This window comes from Zea mays, chromosome 5 (genome assembly GCF_902167145.1).
Source record: "Zea mays cultivar B73 chromosome 5, Zm-B73-REFERENCE-NAM-5.0, whole genome shotgun sequence".
Lineage (NCBI taxonomy): Eukaryota > Viridiplantae > Streptophyta > Magnoliopsida > Poales > Poaceae > Zea > Zea mays.
The window spans coordinates 171,750,516-171,770,650 of record NC_050100.1 but is presented as its reverse complement, the minus strand read 5'-3'; the positions used below and the strand labels follow the sequence as shown (position 1 = coordinate 171,770,650).

The 20,135-nt window shown below is 41.9% G+C and overlaps 2 protein-coding genes across 3 annotated transcripts; both read left to right on the top strand.

Moving 5' to 3' along the window:
- Positions 1 to 841: 841 nt before the first annotated feature.
- On the top strand, positions 842 to 17,827 carry LOC542238 (amylose extender 1). 2 transcript variants are annotated; one of them, NM_001426901.1, is made up of 22 exons: positions 842 to 1,056; positions 1,163 to 1,308; positions 1,553 to 1,707; positions 2,794 to 2,892; positions 2,969 to 3,011; positions 3,208 to 3,267; positions 3,767 to 3,847; positions 3,929 to 4,045; positions 4,612 to 4,695; positions 5,473 to 5,594; positions 6,375 to 6,494; positions 10,517 to 10,646; positions 10,733 to 10,843; positions 10,992 to 11,120; positions 14,177 to 14,280; positions 15,153 to 15,297; positions 15,754 to 15,901; positions 16,047 to 16,147; positions 16,374 to 16,451; positions 16,718 to 16,873; positions 17,322 to 17,396; positions 17,493 to 17,827. In NM_001426901.1, exons 1-22 carry the CDS (start codon positions 945 to 947, stop codon positions 17,574 to 17,576), a joined length of 2,400 nt encoding a protein of 799 aa, NP_001413830.1. In that variant the 5' UTR covers positions 842 to 944; the 3' UTR covers positions 17,577 to 17,827.
- Positions 17,828 to 18,700: 873 nt separating this feature from the next.
- LOC100277929 (uncharacterized) lies at positions 18,701 to 19,951 on the top strand. Its single transcript, NM_001371688.1, has 3 exons — positions 18,701 to 19,163; positions 19,315 to 19,395; positions 19,716 to 19,951. The coding sequence occupies exons 1-3, from the start codon at positions 18,816 to 18,818 to the stop codon at positions 19,788 to 19,790; spliced, it is 504 nt and encodes a 167-aa protein (NP_001358617.1). The 5' UTR covers positions 18,701 to 18,815; the 3' UTR covers positions 19,791 to 19,951.
- The last annotated feature ends 184 nt before the right edge of the window (positions 19,952 to 20,135 follow it).

Genomic DNA, 20,135 nt, shown 5'->3' with positions numbered 1-20,135 from the left:
TCCTAAAAGCAAGTATAATAAGGTGATGTAGGCGAGCTGTAGGATATAACACATCAGATTTGTGATGATATGAAAGAAAAAAAATGAAGAGAGAATGAAAGCGAACTGTTGCTCACGGACTCTAAGATATAATATAAGAGGAAGAGATGAGCTAAGTATTAAATGTATAAATATATTTTTAGTTAGTTATATATGATAGGACAATATCATAAAACTCACTTTGTGCCATATCGTTAAACTTGCTGTAGCTTCACCGTTAATCGATAAAAAATATTAAAAAAGCATCTCCCGTTTGCTCGACTGCTCGAGTGTGCAAAAAAAAAGGCACGACGGACCCGCGCGCTGACGCGGTGAGCCGCAAGTCCGCAACGGCGCGGCCGCGCGCTAGGAAAAAAGCCTCGCCCGTGAAGCGAACTCCCTCTCCTTCGACCTTCGTTCTTCCACTGCGGCCTGCGCGACCCGTGCAGCTGCGCGCTCCACCTGGCCGCGCCTGGGGCCCACACCGCCTGGCATCTGGAGCATTGCCCCCGGACTTCGCGCGGCCGCCCGCAGCCCCGCTCCCCACCGAAAAGCGAAGCGCGATTGCCATCCCCACGCCACCGCGAAGCACAAGGTCCCCGCCCTGCACGATCAGCAGGACCTCGCCACGCCGCCGCTGGAGCTGCGCGTGCGCGTGTGCGCTTGGACCGACGCGCAACGGCCTGCCTCGACCGCCCGTGCACGCCACTGCTCATGCAGCCGTCCGCCTCGCCCCCGCCCCGAACTGCCGAGGTCGCGTGAACGCCCACTCCCCTCACCGCTCGTCTCCGTGCTATATAGGCAGCCCGCGCCCCTCCTAATTGTAGCCCTGCAGTCACCCAGAGCAGACCCGGATTTCGCTCTTGCGGTCGCTGGGGTTTTAGCATTGGCTGATCAGTTCGATCCGATCCGGCTGCGAAGGCGAGATGGCGTTCGCGGTTTCTGGGGCGGTGCTCGGTGGGGCCGTAAGGGCTCCCCGACTCACCGGCGGCGGGGAGGGTAGTCTAGTCTTCCGGCACACCGGCCTCTTCTTAACTCGTAATGATCCTGCAACTCCTCCTCCCTCTCTGATCAAGTGTGGGCCTGATTCGGGTCTGTATGCGAGTGTTGTGGTGGTGAACTGGTGAATTGGTGATGCATGCAGGGGGTGCTCGAGTTGGATGTTCGGGGACGCACGGGGCCATGCGCGCGGCGGCCGCGGCCAGGAAGGCGGTCATGGTTCCTGAGGGCGAGAATGATGGCCTCGCATCAAGGGCTGACTCGGCTCAATTCCAGTCGGATGAACTGGAGGTTCGTCATCCACTCGTCACTTTCATGCATTTTATCACATAATTCACCTGAAAGTCTACATCTACATGCATTTCTGATTTTTACCTCTTTTTGGATGCTATTTGAGAACAATGAGACACACGATTAGTGAGATGCCCAAACGGTTAAACGTTCCATGGAGCTCCACAAGTCTGTACTGTACCACCATTTAGAGTTGTCCATACAATCGTCTTCTGAACATTTCGTCTCTTCGGCACGGTTCCAGGTACCAGACATTTCTGAAGAGACAACGTGCGGTGCTGGTGTGGCTGATGCTCAAGCCTTGAACAGAGTTCGAGTGGTCCCCCCACCAAGCGATGGACAAAAAATATTCCAGATTGACCCCATGTTGCAAGGCTATAAGTACCATCTTGAGTATCGGTATGTATTACTTGCTTCTACTGCACCACTACTGAACATTTCAAGACGTTCCCGTCTGTCATGATATATATAAGGGTGTGTTTGGTTGGGGAGTGAGGGAGAATAGAGTGGTTCCATTCTAATTTTCTGGACGTTTAGTTTCCAACAAAATAAGAGTGGAGCGGCTCCTGGATCTCCATATGGAAATTTACTATAAGTAGTTGGAACGCTCCCGCTCCACAAAAACGACCGGATGCGAGCGCTCTCTCGGACGTGAGCGCTCTCCTGGCTCTCCTCCCCTCTACACTCATACGGCTCTCAAACCAAACAAAGAATGGAATGACTCCGCTCTATTCTCGTGACAAGATTCTCGTGTTATCTTAATTCTTGCATACTTTTAGGTGCGTTTGGTTGGGGAGCCACTGGGATGGAGCGGCTCCATTCCAGTTTCTAAAAATTGAGCCATTTCATTCTGTGTTTGACAAGCAGAACGGAACCACTTCATTTTTTGTTTGGTTGAAGAGTAGAATAGAGCGGAGCCGCTCCATTTATTGTTTGGTTGGAGAGCCATATGACTGTTGCGTGGAGGAGAGGGATGAGAGCGCTTGCGTCCGCGAGAGCGCTCGCATCGGATCGTTTTGGTGGAGCGAGAGCATCCCAAATATTTGCTATTTATAGACTCCAGGAACCGCTCCGCTCTCCTCCATGGTAACCAAACATCAAAAAAATAAGAATGGAGCCGTTCCATTCCCCTCCGCTCTTCAACCAAACACATTAGTCAGGTTCTTCATAGTGTTGCTGGAAGGTCATATGAATGGCTTAGTCAGGTTCGTTTTCACTTGAAATCTTTCATACTGCTTTGATGCCTAAAGTATTCCTTATGGTTTCACCAAGCATTACAATTGAACGGACAAGATATGTTCTCTTTCAGAGGATATTTACAGAAATGTTAGCCAGACAATATAGAGGCAACAGCGGGTTCTAATTCTTTGGCAACCTTCATTTCCATCCCTTCTGTATTCTTCTTATAAGGATTCCTATATATAACCCATGCGAACACCACTATCCATCTCACTGTGCTTTCAACTTCCTTGAATAAAAGAACAGGTACAGCCTCTATAGAAGAATCCGTTCAGACATTGATGAACATGAAGGAGGCTTGGAAGCCTTCTCCCGTAGTTATGAGAAGTTTGGATTTAATCGCAGGTATTCTTTAACATGAAGTGTTTATCTTTTATCCTATATACTAGCAAATAACTTTGTATCTTATTTTCCAATGTAGCGCGGAAGGTATCACATATCGAGAATGGGCTCCTGGAGCATTTGTATGATCTTTCTTCAATTATTCTAATCTTATTGCTTATCATGATACAATACTAGTTCCATGTTTCATTATGAGAATGATCACTCTCCCAGCTACGAAGCTACTCATATTTAATAAATCTTTTACCTTCAAAATATATACATTGTCAGACTTAGCTCCTAGTGTTATTCAGAATTGACTCCTGCTTTCTATCTTAGTCTGCAGCATTGGTGGGTGACTTCAACAACTGGGATCCAAATGCAGATCGTATGAGCAAAGTATGCTTATGCCTTCAGTAAACATTATATATTTCACTTATTAGATTGGTTTGTTTATCTTTTTCATTAACTCAATATATGTGCACTCTATTTAATCAACTTTCCAACGGAAAGTGCATATGTTGCATTCACTGGAGTCAGTTCCTACAATTGACTCTTGCCATATAAGTGTGCTATTAGATACTTGTGTTGCTGCTGATACTCTTAGAGTCAATGTTTCCAAACTGCACATGTGATACGTGTATTCTAATGTCTCGATATCTTTACAAATTGCATGTTCCTATAATAGGATGAATTGAATACTCATACTTAGTGTGCATGGACTTGGAGTAGGTCTAATTCTTAATGATTCTCGAAGAGTTGTTTGTTTGTAAGGGTTCTTACCCCTTTATTTCTTCTTAATATAATAATGATACACAACTCTCTTGTATGTTAGCGAAAAAAAAAGAAAACTTACTGATCCTCGCATAGTCTAAATCGAGGTACTTTGTTCTTGCAGAATGAGTTTGGTGTTTGGGAAATTTTTCTGCCTAACAATGCAGATGGTACATCACCTATTCCTCATGGATCTCGTGTAAAGGTAGCCGCTTTACCTCATTGGTTGTTGTTTTTTGCTGGGGAGCATCTCCAAAATTAACTGGTGTGTTTTGACCATATATAGGTGAGAATGGATACTCCATCAGGGATAAAGGATTCAATTCCAGCCTGGATCAAGTACTCAGTGCAGGCCCCAGGAGAAATACCATATGATGGGATTTATTATGATCCTCCTGAAGAGGTCTTCCTTTCCCATATTCTGTACTTACAAATTTTAAATATACCTTTGTTCCTACTTTAGGCTAGCAATTTGTTTCTTGGAAAATACCGTTTATTTCATTCTGGAATTTCTTTACACCCCCTTTGGATCCTTGGAATTGAATTCCATTCTAATAATAGTAATTTAGGCAAAGATCAATTAAGCTAATATGGTTTTATGTGAAATATATTTGTATACTATTATTAGCAATATGTGGGGGATATTTATGTGCTACATTTTACTATAGAGGAGTGAGCCGAAGAGCGTCTTATAATTTGCAGAGTATAAACATATTATGTTGATACATAAAATTATTTCTCATACTCCACCCTATGAATTTGAGATAGGCTTATATCATTGCTTTGGAAAGTGGTAAAATGTTAAATTCCAAGCTAAATAGACTACTTTATTAAGTAAATTCCAATTCCTCCAAAATGAATAGATCTAAAAGAGCCCCTTAGTGTATTTCAGTTAGTCTTATTTTCTGTGGATCTGGATTTTACTTTTCTCACTTGCTACTAATTAAGATATTTTACATGCATATGCAGGTAAAGTATGTGTTCAGGCATGCGCAACCTAAACGACCAAAATCATTGCGGATATATGAAACACATGTCGGAATGAGTAGCCCGGTATGTCACCTTTTCCTTTTGATTCTTTAGACAGTGCTAGGCATATGTAACACCCGGCCACCTGGGGGACGTCGTCACCCCAGGGCGAGTTTTTTTTTGACTGCTAGCCACCTGCAGTTTTAGTTAATTATAGGCTTCAACGATATTTAGATACTATCATCTTCTCACATTGGTCTTCCTTATCTAAGCGTATGTAATCTAAGTGTATATATTTATTTTCATAAATGTTCACTTTGCTACTTTGTTAGTGAAGCCAGCAACATTTAATTCCAAGTTATTCTGGAATTCGTTTAATGATGTTGTCTTGATTGATTGATTCCAATCGGATGTTTGAACCTCTCAAAAATGGATGTTCCAAAGGGAGAATTTTTACATTTTCTTGCAAAATTAGTAACAATTTTGAACTGATTAATGTAACTTTGAATGTCATTTCTGCTCCGCTATATGTTTCTATAGCTCATAGCATTATATAACATTTCAAAACAATATTCATATGTTGCTCATGAATGGTCATCAATATGTTATATTTCTTCTACTTTAGTTGATACATTTTGCTTAATATTTAAAATTAAATTCATATTTCCCACAATTACTTTGAGTTAAAAAAAATAAACATGGCCATAGCACAGCCACAGTATTGTTACTGTCACCCTACATTTGTTTCTAATTGCCATACGATTTTACATACATGTTCTTTCACTGATCATTATCCTTTTCCGGCTATCATTTTGTTATCTTGTTTGCACTAGATAATTGCCTGCATTCTCTTGTGATTAGGAACCGAAGATAAACACATATGTAAACTTTAGGGATGAAGTCCTCCCAAGAATAAAAAAACTTGGATACAATGCAGTGCAAATAATGGCAATCCAAGAGCACTCATATTATGGAAGCTTTGGGTAATTTCAGGATCCAGTTTTGTTTGTCTTTTTCTTCTATATCCACTTTATACCTACTGGTACCTGTTGAGTGTTTGGGAACTTCATCTTTCATCGCCCTCTTTTTTAGTGTCATTTCATGCCTCTTTCACTGTTGCTTCTAGTTTGATAGCATTAAATGTACATTTTGGTATTGTCTTCGATAATCTATTGTATTCAGATGCATGCATAGTAACAAGACTACACAGACATATATGTAACGTCGTAACCTCAACTTTATGAACATGCTCTGATTGGATTGATGATTGCATGATACTGTCAATATGGCATTACAGAAACTCGCAAGTATCAGTACCAATGCTTATAGTCTCCTGTCATAAAAACAAGTTGTTTAGGACAAGATTTAGTCAAATCATAAAAACTACAAATATCATTATCTTTTAACTTATTTAGTTTGAAAGCATGTAAGTTGACACTAAAAAAAGCATGTAACTTATATGTGTGGAATTGTATTGAAAAATCCTTGCAAATCTCATGCAGTCGAAGGATTAAAATCAAAGTATATAATCTAGAAGAATTAAGTGGTCAAAGATATTCATCAAAGACCATGCAATGTTGAATCAAGTATTTTGATAGTAAGGAGTACATGTTTCCAACAGCATGAATTTTGATACAGTATCCATCTGTTGAGACGACGGAGATGATACCATCCATCTTAAATTTTAGTTCCGAATGATACCTTTTCAATTTTGACAAACAACATGACAACGTCGATTTAATATTTTGTTACTTCTATTGCAGATACCATGTAACTAATTTTTTTGCGCCAAGTAGTCGTTTTGGTACCCCAGAAGAATTGAAGTCTTTGATTGATAGAGCACATGAGCTTGGTTTGCTAGTTCTCATGGATGTGGTTCATAGGTAATTGATAAATTCTTTGTTAATAACTCATCTTCCTTTAATACAAGTATCTTATTGCATAGTTAAAGCTAAATTTGATGATGTGTAATTCATAGCTCCAAGAAAAAGGAAATACAGTAAGCCTTCATGCAAAATTGAAACATTTAACCCTCGACTTACTGGACCCGACCTGCAACTAATCTACAACCTCTACAACATACATCAGAAGATGAGAAATAATCGCCGTAACATAACAATTACCCTGACTAAGATATATGACAAGTCAAAATTTTAGCTGTAATGTTCAGTGTTCTAGGCTTAAGCTTTAACATCAGGAAGGAGGGGAAGATTATCCACCAAGTCCCAAATCAAGAAATATTCAGAAAGAACCTGTACTGTCAAAGTCCCTTTGATATATGAAAAAACTGGACATGCGTGGGGTAAGACAGTCCCCTGGCATTATATTAAGAAGACCTCACACAGGTCGAGAAAACATCCGAACCGTGCCACACCCATACACAGCGGCACCGTAGCCCATGTGAGAAACGACCGCGTCCGGGACCGGACCTTAGATATGTGCTTTGGTATGTGATAGATGAGGGGATTTTTTTAACCACAGCCTGAAATTCGCTCCCACGGTGGTAGAAACACCTCGGCTGCGCAGATTATAGGAGTGAGTATCAAGTTGGCTGGACTAGCGGGAGCGAAGGGGCGCCGTGCTGCCGCTCGGCTGTGAACTCAGGTGAGTTGCGGAACACAGGTGAGGCAGGGAACAATCACTTCTTAGATTGATCAATGCTTCCCAATTGATTACAGACGCCTGTGACTTTATAGTCCAACTCTAAACAGACTCCTTATCTCAGGAACTCTAACAGATTCTTATTAAAACAGACTCCTTAATCTCAGGATCTCTAAACAGACTCTCCTTATCTAAGGATCCTCCTAATCTTTATCTATACGTCCCTCTATAATGGGCCGACTAGAGGGCTGTTTAGGCCACCTACTATAAACCATAACACACGGGGAGTCAAACCCAGGATCTGAGGAGTGCTACTCAGACCACCTAACCAACTCGGCTAGAGGCCCTTTCGCAAGCCCCTTTGATATCAGCCACCCACATCTTATTTTGAAGTGCTTGACATACTGTTCGCTGTTTTTTCTGCTCTTTTTGGAACCAACTTGATCAAGTTTGGCACCAATTCTGCCATGGTCTTGCCATTAAGCCAGCGATCGAACCAACATTGAGTTCTTTAAAATTTAGTTTAACAAACACTTAATTTTAGTTTGATTCATATTTCTTTCTTGAACAAGCAGGATAGCTGTGTATGTTTGTATTAACAGAGAGAAATGCAAACAACCCACTTTGTCTTCCTTAGGAGAACAAGGGGGGTTATGGCTGAGGTTTAGAGAAACGTACAATCACCTGTAAATAGGATAATATCAATACAATGCTACTTTAAACTAGCCCCTCAACCCAACCTAGTCCTAGATCCTGGAGTTTACAGGATCCAGCAAAGTCCCGAAGTTTCAGATATTCTAAGAGCACGCCATCTTGCATTTTGGACTCAAGGAAGAGTTCCCTCGAAGGCTCACATTTTTTTTTGTCTCCATAAGGTCCAAGCCCCTAGAATTACAGCGTTGTTGAAACCCTTCCTTTGAAGCATCAATCCAATCCGCAAAGTTCTGCTCATTTTGTCTTGGAACCACACAACCAAGACCAATTGGAGGCTCACATTTTTTTTGTCTCCATAAGGTCCAAGCTCCTAGAATTAAAGCGTTGTTGAAACCCTTCCTTTGAAGCATCAATCCAATCCGCGTCGAAGCTCTTCTGCAAGCTAACCGCTTTTCTGAAGAGAAATCAACTATTTTCTCCTCGCTTGTGAATTCCTATAGATAGCAGATAGTTCTTTTCCCTGTGCTTTAGTTAGTTTCCTTCTGGTTTATGTCTTGGGAGCGACTGCTAATGCTCTTTGTCCGTCTTCTTTATATTAATAAATATCTACCACAGCAGGGGCTTCTCCTGCTGTACATTTTCAAAAAAAAACATAGAATGCCAAAATTGTTAGGGAAAAACACAAATAGTAAGAATCACTGTTTTAAAGGCGTCGCCTAGGCGTCCAGGCGCCCCAACACTCCTAGACGTCCCCGTCGCCTAGCTAAATCAGCAAGAGGGCAGAGGGGAAGAGGAAGGGGTGGCGCCGAATCGGGGCCGGAGGCGGCGAATCGGGGGCGACGGCGGTGAGATCAGGGGAGGCGGCGACCAAATCGTGGCCAACGGCAGCCAAACCTAGGGATGGCAACGTTTTTAAAACCTGCGGGTAGAGGGTTCACAAACCCACACCCGCGGGTCTAATATTAAACCCGCACCAGTACCCATTACCCGTGACGGGTATAATATGATACCCATACCCTCTACCCGCGGGCATATAATTATACACATATATTTTTATATATCATCTGTGTATGCATATATTTATACACACATATAAATATGCATACGCACGCACGACGCACGCACGCGGGTTTGCGGGCACGGGTACAACATTTTCATACCCGCGAGAAAAAACCCGTTGGGTTGAGAACTAAACCCACACCCTATGGGGTTTTTACCCGCGGGCACGTGGGTTAAATGTGTCCGTTGCCATCCCTAGCCAAACCGAGCGCGGCGGCGGCAAAATCGTGGGTGACGGCGGCTGGCAGGCCACATGGGCTGGGCTCTTATGCCCATACACACAAACAACACACAACAGTCGAACACTCCTCTTCTTGTTAATCTAACCATAGTACAATATTTGTTTTTATTAGAAAGCCAATAAACACTTTGCATTTAAATAGCGCCCAAGATTTCTACACTCACTTCCAGGGTCCAAAGGTGAGCCATGGAGAAAGGCTCTATGTTGATTTGGAACATAAGGAGCCACTTTCTCATGTTTCCATATATGTGGATCCTGATCCATGTTCATCAGATTGATTCATTTTCTAAGGACATAAAGTCATAGGGTTTCCTGATTCCTTTTGCTACAGGGCCCTTGTGATTCTGGTTTCTGAATGTGTGAATTGTGAAAGGGCCTCTAGTTGAGTTGGTTACTCAATCCGGTTGCTGCACTAGCAAATCAGCCTACTCTACTTTCTTTGAGGGGTCTGTCAAGTTCAGACCTTGCAGATTAATTTGGAGGAGTTGGGCTCCTTTCTGCTGCAAGTTCTTTCTTTGGCTTGTGGTTGCTGCACTAGCAAACCGATGTTGGACTGCGGATCCGCTTGCCAAACGAGGCCTTCCTCACCCAGATTCCTGCTCCTTGTGTGACTAAGCCGGTGAGACCATTCAGCACATTCTAATTGGTTGTGTCTTCTCTAGACAAATTTGGGTCTTGACTTTGCAATCCTTGCATCTGGAGGCCATTACGCCCAATGGGACAGAGTTGGGTTTCTTCTCATGGTGGGCGCGCTCTGGCAAGATGGTTCCCAAGAACATTCGAAAGGGGTTGAACACTCTTTGTATTCCGATAGCCTGAGAAATTTGGAATTTAGGAACTTGTGTGTGTTCAAAGACTCCCAACCAAATGTACAACTCCTTCTACATAGGATAGGAAGTGAGGGTCTTCTTTGGTGTGCTGCAGGGTTGCTTGAGCTCCTGAATAGGTCGTTGTCCCCAGCCTGCTAGGTGCTGGTGGCCTTGGTTGTCAGCTTTTGTTGTTGTTTTGTGTAAAACCTAGCTGGCTAGCTGTTTGGACTAGGGTTGGGTCATTTTGACCTTATTCGCTGTCTTTTTCTTTCGTAAATAAAATGACACGTAGCTCTCCTGCGTCGTTCGAGAAAAAAAGTACTCGTCAGAATAGAAAATTTTACTCTTTGATAAACTATAACTACCTAATCAAGACAAGAATATAAAATTTTAAATATTGGAAACCTATTTGTCGTGGTTCAAGGTTCTTTGGCTTCCAAGCTTTGGGATGAGATCGATTATAATCTGTTATGTACAACCTTATGATTATTTGAAGCTCTTTGGTTTCATACCTTTAACTTTGCTTTTGTGTTACTTGCAGTCATGCGTCAAGTAATACTCTGGATGGGTTGAATGGTTTTGATGGTACAGATACACATTACTTTCACAGTGGTCCACGTGGCCATCACTGGATGTGGGATTCTCGCCTATTTAACTATGGGAACTGGGAAGTACGGAACAAAAATGCTCTATCTCCATTAATTTTATTCTCCTATTTTTCTGCCTGTATCGTTCCAACAATTTTATCCGTATGCAGGTTTTAAGATTTCTTCTCTCCAATGCTAGATGGTGGCTCGAGGAATATAAGTTTGATGGTTTCCGTTTTGATGGTGTGACCTCCATGATGTACACTCATCACGGATTACAAGTAATTTAAGCTTTATGCCTGTTAGTTTATCTTCACTTGCTAAGTCTGACTGGAATACTGGATTATGCCTGGGAACTAGTTTTGTTTAGTATCATATTTGTTATATATCATTCCTTCTTCTAATCTAAAGTCATGCATTTTACTTTAGGTAACATTTACGGGGAACTTCAATGAGTATTTTGGCTTTGCCACCGATGTAGATGCAGTGGTTTACTTGATGCTGGTAAATGATCTAATTCATGGACTTTATCCTGAGGCTGTAACCATTGGTGAAGATGTAAGTGCTGAGTTTGCTTGTCATTTAATATGAATTCTCGCATATATTTGTGGAAATATTTTTGTAGTCGAAGTTGCTTTTGTTTATCTAGACAAGATACTCCTATTTGGTTATGCAGAAGTTAATTTGAATTTTAATACGAAGTGCACACTAAGTTACTGGTTAATATTGTTCTTCATTTCTTCAAGTTTCAGTCTATTTCAACTCCATTTATAATAATGTGCTTGGCAAGTTACTGTTTTAATTTTACATTAATACACAATACAACAAGATCATGCTTTACAACATGTGTGTATATTAGATAAGTAGTTCATGCACATAGAGTTGCTACTTTTTGAAGAAACATATAGAATTACTTAAAAGGAACTATTTGAAATACATGAAGAAAGTTAATGGCTGAACCTATATTGTAATGGACAGAACACTAGAACTTTCGGGTTTATACTGAGCCTGGACTATAAAGAAGATTTCTCTTGAAGTTCAATGAGTTCTCGACTTAAATATTCTTTCTAAACTACTGGATGGATACCAAAGACACAAAAAATTGAAATTGTAAGCCACTCTGCTCTTGTTTTGGCACCCAGATTTAATAGAATATAAATAAAAACTTAATAATGGGGAGAAGACATCCCCTTGGATTGGCTTTAAAGAGAGGAGTACAGAACCCTTCCCAACTCGTCCCCGAACCAAACTTTGCCAAAATCGGGATCCGCCTCGTCCTGTCCCCAGTGCTCCTTGGAACCAAACACATGCTGAGGGAATATACTCCTGGGGATGGAGTTATGGACCGGTTCCAACTCGTCTCCGAACCAATGATTTCAAGTCGTCCGACTAATCGCGATTAGTCGGGCTGGTCGGCAATTAGGACACGATTTGCTGGGCGACTCGACTAGAAGACCTAGTCGTCCTGGTCGTTCGACTAATCGTCGACTAGGGCGACTAGTCGTTCGAGTTATGTGTCCTGGTCGTCCCGACTAGGGTTTAGTTATTGGGCCTTTTTTAGCCCATCTACAGTCTAATTTAGAGTACCCTCTCCTCTCCTGTTCTAACCTAGCCGCCAACAGTCTCCACAACCTACACGTCTCCTCTTCTCTCCTCCCTTGGCACTGCCCCTGCAGTCCTGAACTCCTGATTGCCGGCGACTACACCGGCGGCTACAGCACCCTGCGTCCCCTCAGGGCCGGCCCTGGACAGGTGCCGGCGGTGCGGCCGCACCGGGCCTCCGAGAACCAGAGGGCCCCTCCCCGTGTATACGTGTATGTGTATATATATAGAAAATGTTTATGTAGATTACAACACAAAGATTGATAAAAGGCCAAAGCCCATCAACGTACAATATGCATGCCTGTTTAAACTCGATTACGTACTTGGCTTCTCGTGGACGCTTGAGCTGCAATCCTCTTTGCCTTCTCTTGGAAGCCTCCGCTCATGTTGTCCAGGCTACAACAATTGTTCGGCACCAGCAGTAGCAGCTAGCAGCGACAGACGGGAGGGATCATCTTGTCCGTTGCTCTGTCATCTGCCCAGACCAGGCTTGCCGCGCGCCGTGCCTAGCGGTAGCGACATGGTAGCGTGCCCTGCCTCGGTAACTTCGTCAAGTCTGCTACTCTACTTTCGTTGTTCAATTTTCGCCTCAAACCAATCTTTACTAGTTAAATGTTCTTTTATTTCTGAGTATAGGTTATTTTGTGTTCTGATCACCACATTCCACATGCATCTAGTAGTGAAAAAGGAAAAAAACATAAAGATAAGTTCAATGCATCGTAGTATTCATATTTTTTTGGTATTTGTGATGAATGGGGCCTTAATTTTTGTCTCGCACCGGGCCACCAAATTCTCAGGGCCGGCCCTGCGTCCCCTGCCCCTTCTCCCGCAGTCCTGCTCGCCCGCTGCACTGCTGCAGTCTCCAACCGATGGTGGCTGCGAGCCAGTGACGAGATGAGCATGTCATCTGAAAGTCCTTCCTGCTCCCCACTTCTCCCCCTAAACCCTAAATAACCCTAAACCCTAAGCAACATGTTACTTTATTTATCCTAGTTGTTTGTTCTAATTTATATAATGTATACAGGTATATTTATATATATACCTATATAAGTATAACTACTAGTCTAGGACGACCAGGGACCGACTAGGGGTCGACTAGTCGCCCTAGTCGTCGCCTAATCGCGACTAGTCGCTTGGTCGGTCACAGAGTTCGACTAGGCGACTAGGCGACTTGAAATCATTGCTCCGAACCAAACACTCAGGATCACCTTGTCCTGTCCCTGGTGGTCCTTGGAACCAAACACACATTTAGGGAAGTAATCATCTGACCTGCAAGCACCTGGGTTCATGCAGGTGGATAGGATCTCAGCTAGAGGCTCTACCAACCAAGTTATTGTTCGATTCTCAGTTCTCATGCTCCGTTGTGCAATCTAATGTAAATAAATGTACCACCGTGTTGTACGCATATACCAGCGTAATCTCCAACAAGGGCTGTCATGTGGAATCAATAGAGGTCTCTGTCATAATCTGCAACGGCAACAAAGGACATACCAATCTTTAACACGAAGAGAATTAACTCCTTCCCATCTGTAGTTAGATATTAGAATATTAGAATTGCATATTTTTATGGGTTCTTGAAGGAAGTGGCAAACCTCAATATTGAACTCTACCAACACATGTATAATATGAAAAATAAAGTTATGGTATATTTACGAGTAAATATTTCTATGCCTTATAACGGGAGGAAAAATATCGAATTTTGATATTGACTTAATAGGACATTGTCACGTTATTGTCAATATTAACTTATATTATGGATGTCATCACAAAATAACTATACCTTTTAGTTTTTAAAGAAAGGGTAAAACATACATATATTTGTAACGTTTCCGTCCATTTTCCATTAATGTTTGATTGTTTTTTTCTCTCTTGTTGCAACATAGTGACATGTTTGCTAGTTTGACAAAATTAGGGCAAGATCATTGGCTTACATAAACCAATAGGAAATTTGAATTTATCTAAAATAATTTGTGAGTTTTCTTGGTTATTCAAAAATTATATAACTTGTTCAGGTTAGTGGAATGCCTACATTTGCCCTTCCTGTTCACGATGGTGGGGTAGGTTTTGACTATCGGATGCATATGGCTGTGGCTGACAAATGGATTGACCTTCTCAAGTAAGTGTTTCATATGTATGTGGACGATCATTATTTTGTTTTATTGGGCTGCTTATTTAAATAATTATTTTTTTTGGCATAAATGTTATAAGTACATACACTAATGTTTAATTGCATGGGCCATGTGCATATGTATTTTTTGTTGTATTTGTCACCACTTTTGTGGTTTACTCTACATAGTCATAATGAGATAATGTTTTATGCACATTTGCATGTGGCTGCACTTATGATTAACGACACAAAATGTACTCGAGATTGATGTATATTTTCAAACTTGAAACTAATGAACACATCTGATATACATTGTACACTCCATGTTACAAATTATAAGACGTTTTTGCATTTTTAGATATATTTTTTTACTATGTATCTAGACAAAGTGTATATTTAAGTGCATTGCAAAGGCAATGCATCTAGAAAAGCCAAAATGCCTTAGAATTTGGAACGGAAGGAGTAATATTGTTGCACAAATCTTGAAGTTTTCTATGCATAGGATATTGCACATACCAGCAATATATCAGTGGTGCATATATATTTTGTATAACTAACATTACACCATTCACTGTGTTCATATGTTTTGTGTTTAATTTTCTATACAAAAAATCTCTTGAATCTGGTACTCAAATCATTTGTATAAGCTTTTGTTTCAAACGGGCAACGCTCTATCTGTAATATGCCATCTGCGTAAAAGACAAGTATGTAATTTTGTGATCCTTTGGTTGTGTGGTTGTCGGTGTAACCGGGATTCTTTAACCTTTTATCCTTCTTTTATATAATGATACACAAACTCTCCTGTGCGTTCGAGAGAAAAAATGCCTTCTGCATTCACTTTGAGATATGTGGTGAGTTTCAATTTCTATTTAACCGCACAGGCAAAGTGATGAAACTTGGAAGATGGGTGATATTGTGCACACACTGACAAATAGGAGGTGGTTAGAGAAGTGTGTAACTTATGCTGAAAGTCATGATCAAGCATTAGTCGGCGACAAGACTATTGCGTTTTGGTTGATGGACAAGGTTACCCTACTCATTAATTTTCTTGGTGTACTTATTGGGACATAGATCATGTTTCACGTATTGTTTTTTACAATGATTAATTCTATTTGTTTCTTCAAGCTCAAGGTGTATTCATGGTTCCCACAAAACAAATGTTTTATTAAAAGCAAAGAGTTAGAACTTTTGTTAGTTTTCTTTAATTTGGACTTGTGTCACTGTTTCTCTGTCATGACTCATGAGCATTATAGTTGCAATTTCACCTAAGTGAGTTCCTGTTTTTGGACAGTTCAGAGTGAACTACGACTTATTGTTTTAATACTTCATTGAGTTTGTAGAACAAGTATTGGCTCTTTCTCATCCTATACTTTCAAAAGTATATTTGGCCTTTTTCTTCCACTATTCTTTGAAAAATACATGTAGAAACACGGAACAATAATAAATGGTAACATGAGAACCTCACTGGTTCTATTTATGCAGGATATGTATGATTTCATGGCCCTCGATAGACCTTCAACTCCTACCATTGATCGTGGGATAGCATTACATAAGATGATTAGACTTATCACAATGGGTTTAGGAGGAGAGGGCTATCTTAATTTCATGGGAAATGAGTTTGGACATCCTGGTGAGATTTAACTACTTTGTTTCATTTAACCTTCGTTGAGTCTTATAGAACAGTACCTCATCCAACAATTATCTTGCAATTTATCTTTTGTTAGTTATATTAGTGTTGAGGACTTGAGGTCATTGTTCTTCTTATTATTTTGCAGAATGGATAGATTTTCCAAGAGGTCCGCAAAGACTTCCAAGTGGTAAGTTTATTCCAGGGAATAACAACAGTTATGACAAATGTCGTCGAAGATTTGACCTGGTAAACTTTCTTTGATTGTGCAAAAGTCCAAGTTTGTATTTACTTTTACCACTGATCCAGTGCTTTAATCAGCAAGGTGCCATTATAATAGTTCCTTCTTTATTCATATTAGCATGTTCCAGAAGTAAAAATATTACTACCTTTGTAAAAGTTTTCTTTAATATATGTCGCTTTGTTTGGTCAATAATTCGTCATTATCGGAATTGTGTTATTTTTACATTGTCAGGGTGATGCAGACTATCTTAGGTATCATGGTATGCAAGAGTTTGATCAGGCAATGCAACATCTTGAGCAAAAATATGAAGTATGTTCTTTTTTTACTTTTTTGATTTGGTTCTGCAAGGTTTCCACAAACATCATATTTGTTGTGCATTCTACTTGTAATGTCATTTTAAAAAAAATCATTCCTCAGTTTTACTGAGCTTTTAAGCAATGAAGGTTTCATTATGAATTCTTTCATGTTGCATCAACAACTCTTAGGTATTTTCATGATCATTAATAGTACTCTGGAGACAGCACGCCATAATGGTAACGAAAAATTTTCTGATGAAATTTGCTGTGTAATTGCAGTTCATGACATCTGATCACCAGTATATTTCCCGGAAACATGAGGAGGATAAGGTGATTGTGTTCGAAAAGGGAGATTTGGTATTTGTGTTCAACTTCCACTGCAACAACAGCTATTTTGACTACCGTATTGGTTGTCGAAAGCCTGGGGTGTATAAGGTATGCATCTATCTTGCATTCCCTATGCTCAAAGTGCATTTCTTTTCTTGATAAATGAGTTAGATATACGTACTATCATGCTGCAATTTATCAAGTGTCATTATTGATCTCTTTCTACGGTGAAGCTAGGAGCAGCTAAGCTGTTGGTGTCAGCAATTCATGTTGTAGTTAATTTAATTTGCTTGAAAACGTAGGACGCTAGATTTGGATTTTTCCAATTTTTAGGCTGCACGAGCAGGTAAAAGGTAGCAAAATACTAGGGCGCCATGTTTACATGTATAAAAAAAACAAAACAAAAAAGAACTAGGAGTTCCTGTGACGGATAGCCGCATGCTCGTTCTCTTGGCGTCTCTGATATTGGAGCACATCCGTTGTTCGAAAACTAGCCGGAGAAGTTTCTCAAAATCCCACTAGCGGAGGTGCTGACAGCATTTGCTATTTGTACCAGGTGGTCTTGGACTCCGACGCTGGACTATTTGGTGGATTTAGCAGGATCCATCACGCAGCCGAGCACTTCACCGCCGTAAGTTTTGTGGCACGTGATACTGCTCTAGGTACGCAGATGTCAACTTGTTCCTGACAGAGGTGAACTAACTTCTGTTATGGCCATTACTTGCAGGACTGTTCGCATGATAATAGGCCATATTCATTCTCGGTTTATACACCAAGCAGAACATGTGTCGTCTATGCTCCAGTGGAGTGATAGCGGGGTACTCGTTGCTGCGCGGCATGTGTGGGGCTGTCGATGTGAGGAAAAACCTTCTTCCAAAACCGGCAGATGCATGCATGCATGCTACAATAAGGTTCTGATACTTTAATCGATGCTGGAAAGCCCATGCATCTCGCTGCGTTGTCCTCTCTATATATTTAAGACCTTCAAGGTGTCAATTAAACATAGAGTTTTCGTTTTTCGCTTTCCTAATGCTTGATGGCTGATTGTTTGCACTTGTTTCATTCCGTTGGGCACTGATGGTCTTAGAGTTAGACAATCGGCTGCAGCGCATAGGTTTCAAGCTGGGGGGTTGCATGTCCGACTACAGAGCAGCCAGCAATGTGGCCCCTGCTGCCTGCTCTGCTTACTTTTAAATGCCACCCCTCCCGATTACCGACTCACTCAGATTCAGACACGCAAAGCACTACCTTTCCAGTGTCCCTGAAGACACTACTCCCCCGTCCCAGCTTGCCGTTGCAGGTATACCTCGGCTTGCCTGCCTTAGATGTTAATCCTACAACGATAGACATGGATACGGGGTTTTACTAATGCTTGGATGCATGCATTATCGTATCCTCGCCTCGGAGACGATCACGCGTGCATTTGGTCACACCAACTGGTGACAGGGAATGTACACTGAGATTGCTCAAGAGTTACTCCTACTCGACTTGTTGGATCTCACCTAACGCTTTTCAAGTTTTTATGATACTTCGCTGTTGGTCTTGGCCTTGGGCCAGTCCGGAGCCGCTCTCCTGCTCACATCACATGTACGTGGAATGATGTTGTCTCGGGTCATGGCATACAGCTTGGTTGGTTTTATTTCCTCCATCGATGCCCAGGAAGCTTGTGCTATCATTACCATAAGCAGCTAATAGTATGAGTTGATGAGTGACAAGTGACACCTGCACTAAGATACATATAACATCAATCAAAACAATATAACAATTCATACAGATCACCGGTGCTTGCTTAAAGGTTCAGGCTTCGAGTAGCTAGGACACTAGCTAGTACTGGGCTCTCGATCGTTTGCAAAACAATACAACAGTAAAAGGGAGAGCGAGCACATGGAAGCTGGAGGAATAAATAGATGGACGGTTGTTAGATGCAGGCTACTCCTACTACCAATTTCTTTACACGGCTTAGGGCGCAAGAGGCCTCTCCTGCTCTACACACTGCCCTAGCTTAGCTAGCCGTTTGGAGGGCAGTGTTGGCAGCTAGCAGCGACGACAGATGGAGTGCAGCGGCAAGGAGGAGCAGCAGATGCAGATCGTGTGCGTGCGCAGCGCGTCGACGGGCGGCGGCGAGGAGGTGGGGGAGTGGGCGGAGCAGTCGTCGCGGTCGGCGCTGTCGCTGTTCAAGGAGAAGGAGGAGGAGATCGAGCGCAAGAAGGTGGAGGTGCGGGACAAGGTGTTCTCCATGCTGGGCCGGGTGGAGGAGGAGACCAAACGACTGGCCTTCATCCGCCAGGAGCTGGAGCTCATGGCCGACCCCACGCGCCGGGAGGTCGACGCCATCCGCAAGCGCATCGACAAGGTCAACAGGCAGCTCAAGCCGCTCGGCAAGACGTGCCTCAAAAAGGTACGTCACTACAAGACACTGGAACACAACACGAGTGTTTCTCCATTCGGGTTTTTCACTTCGACCGAATGGCTATAGAACGAAGTCAAGCAGGTAGCAACACGTACTGCTTGCTGATCGTGTGTTTGTCTCCGAACATGTGCGTGTGCAGGAGAAGGAGTACAAGATGTGCCTCGAGGCCTACAACGAGAAGAACAACGAGAAAGCCACGCTGGTCAATAGGCTGTTGGAGGTCAGTTCAATTCTTTTGCAATCCGCGCGCGCTATAGCTAGCTTTTGTTTTGAGAACCGTCTCGGTAGGCATATTTTGTTCTGCTGCGGAAAATAAAAAGGATTAAGGCTGTTTTAGAACCAATAATAATTCCTGTGAAATTCATATACCAATCCGATGGATGGAATTGGTTGGGCCATTTCCATATTATTACTGTACTACTAGGCCCAACTGACTTGGTCCTCTATTTTTTCCCTAATAAGAACGTGTCTGTTGACACATGTTTCACTCAGAGGTTGGTCATCTAAAACAATAAAATAATAACGTGTTCTTTCTGGCAGCTCGTAAGCGAGAGCGAGAGGCTGCGGATGAAGAAGCTGGAGGAGCTCAACAAGACGATAGAATCCCTCTACTAGATCTGATCTCATGGAAGAAGAGGATGACGATGGTGGTAAGGTAGTCGTGGTATTCCGGCCCATAAGAGAAATCGAACTAGCAATGACTGAAGCTCAACGTGCAATTTTTTTTCCTGCGACGTACTTGATGATTGGATTTGTGTATTTGTACACATGATTTGTAACCGATGGTTCACTATCCTTGGCTTGTAATCGTTGCTCTGCGGCACCATTGGTCCTAAACGTATTTGAAATACCAATATCAGAATCAGATACCAAATGGTTCTTAGATTTATCGTTATGTAAATAGAACTACGAGCTCACTTTATCATATCTGTAGGTGCTATGTGTCAATTGCCAGTTAAT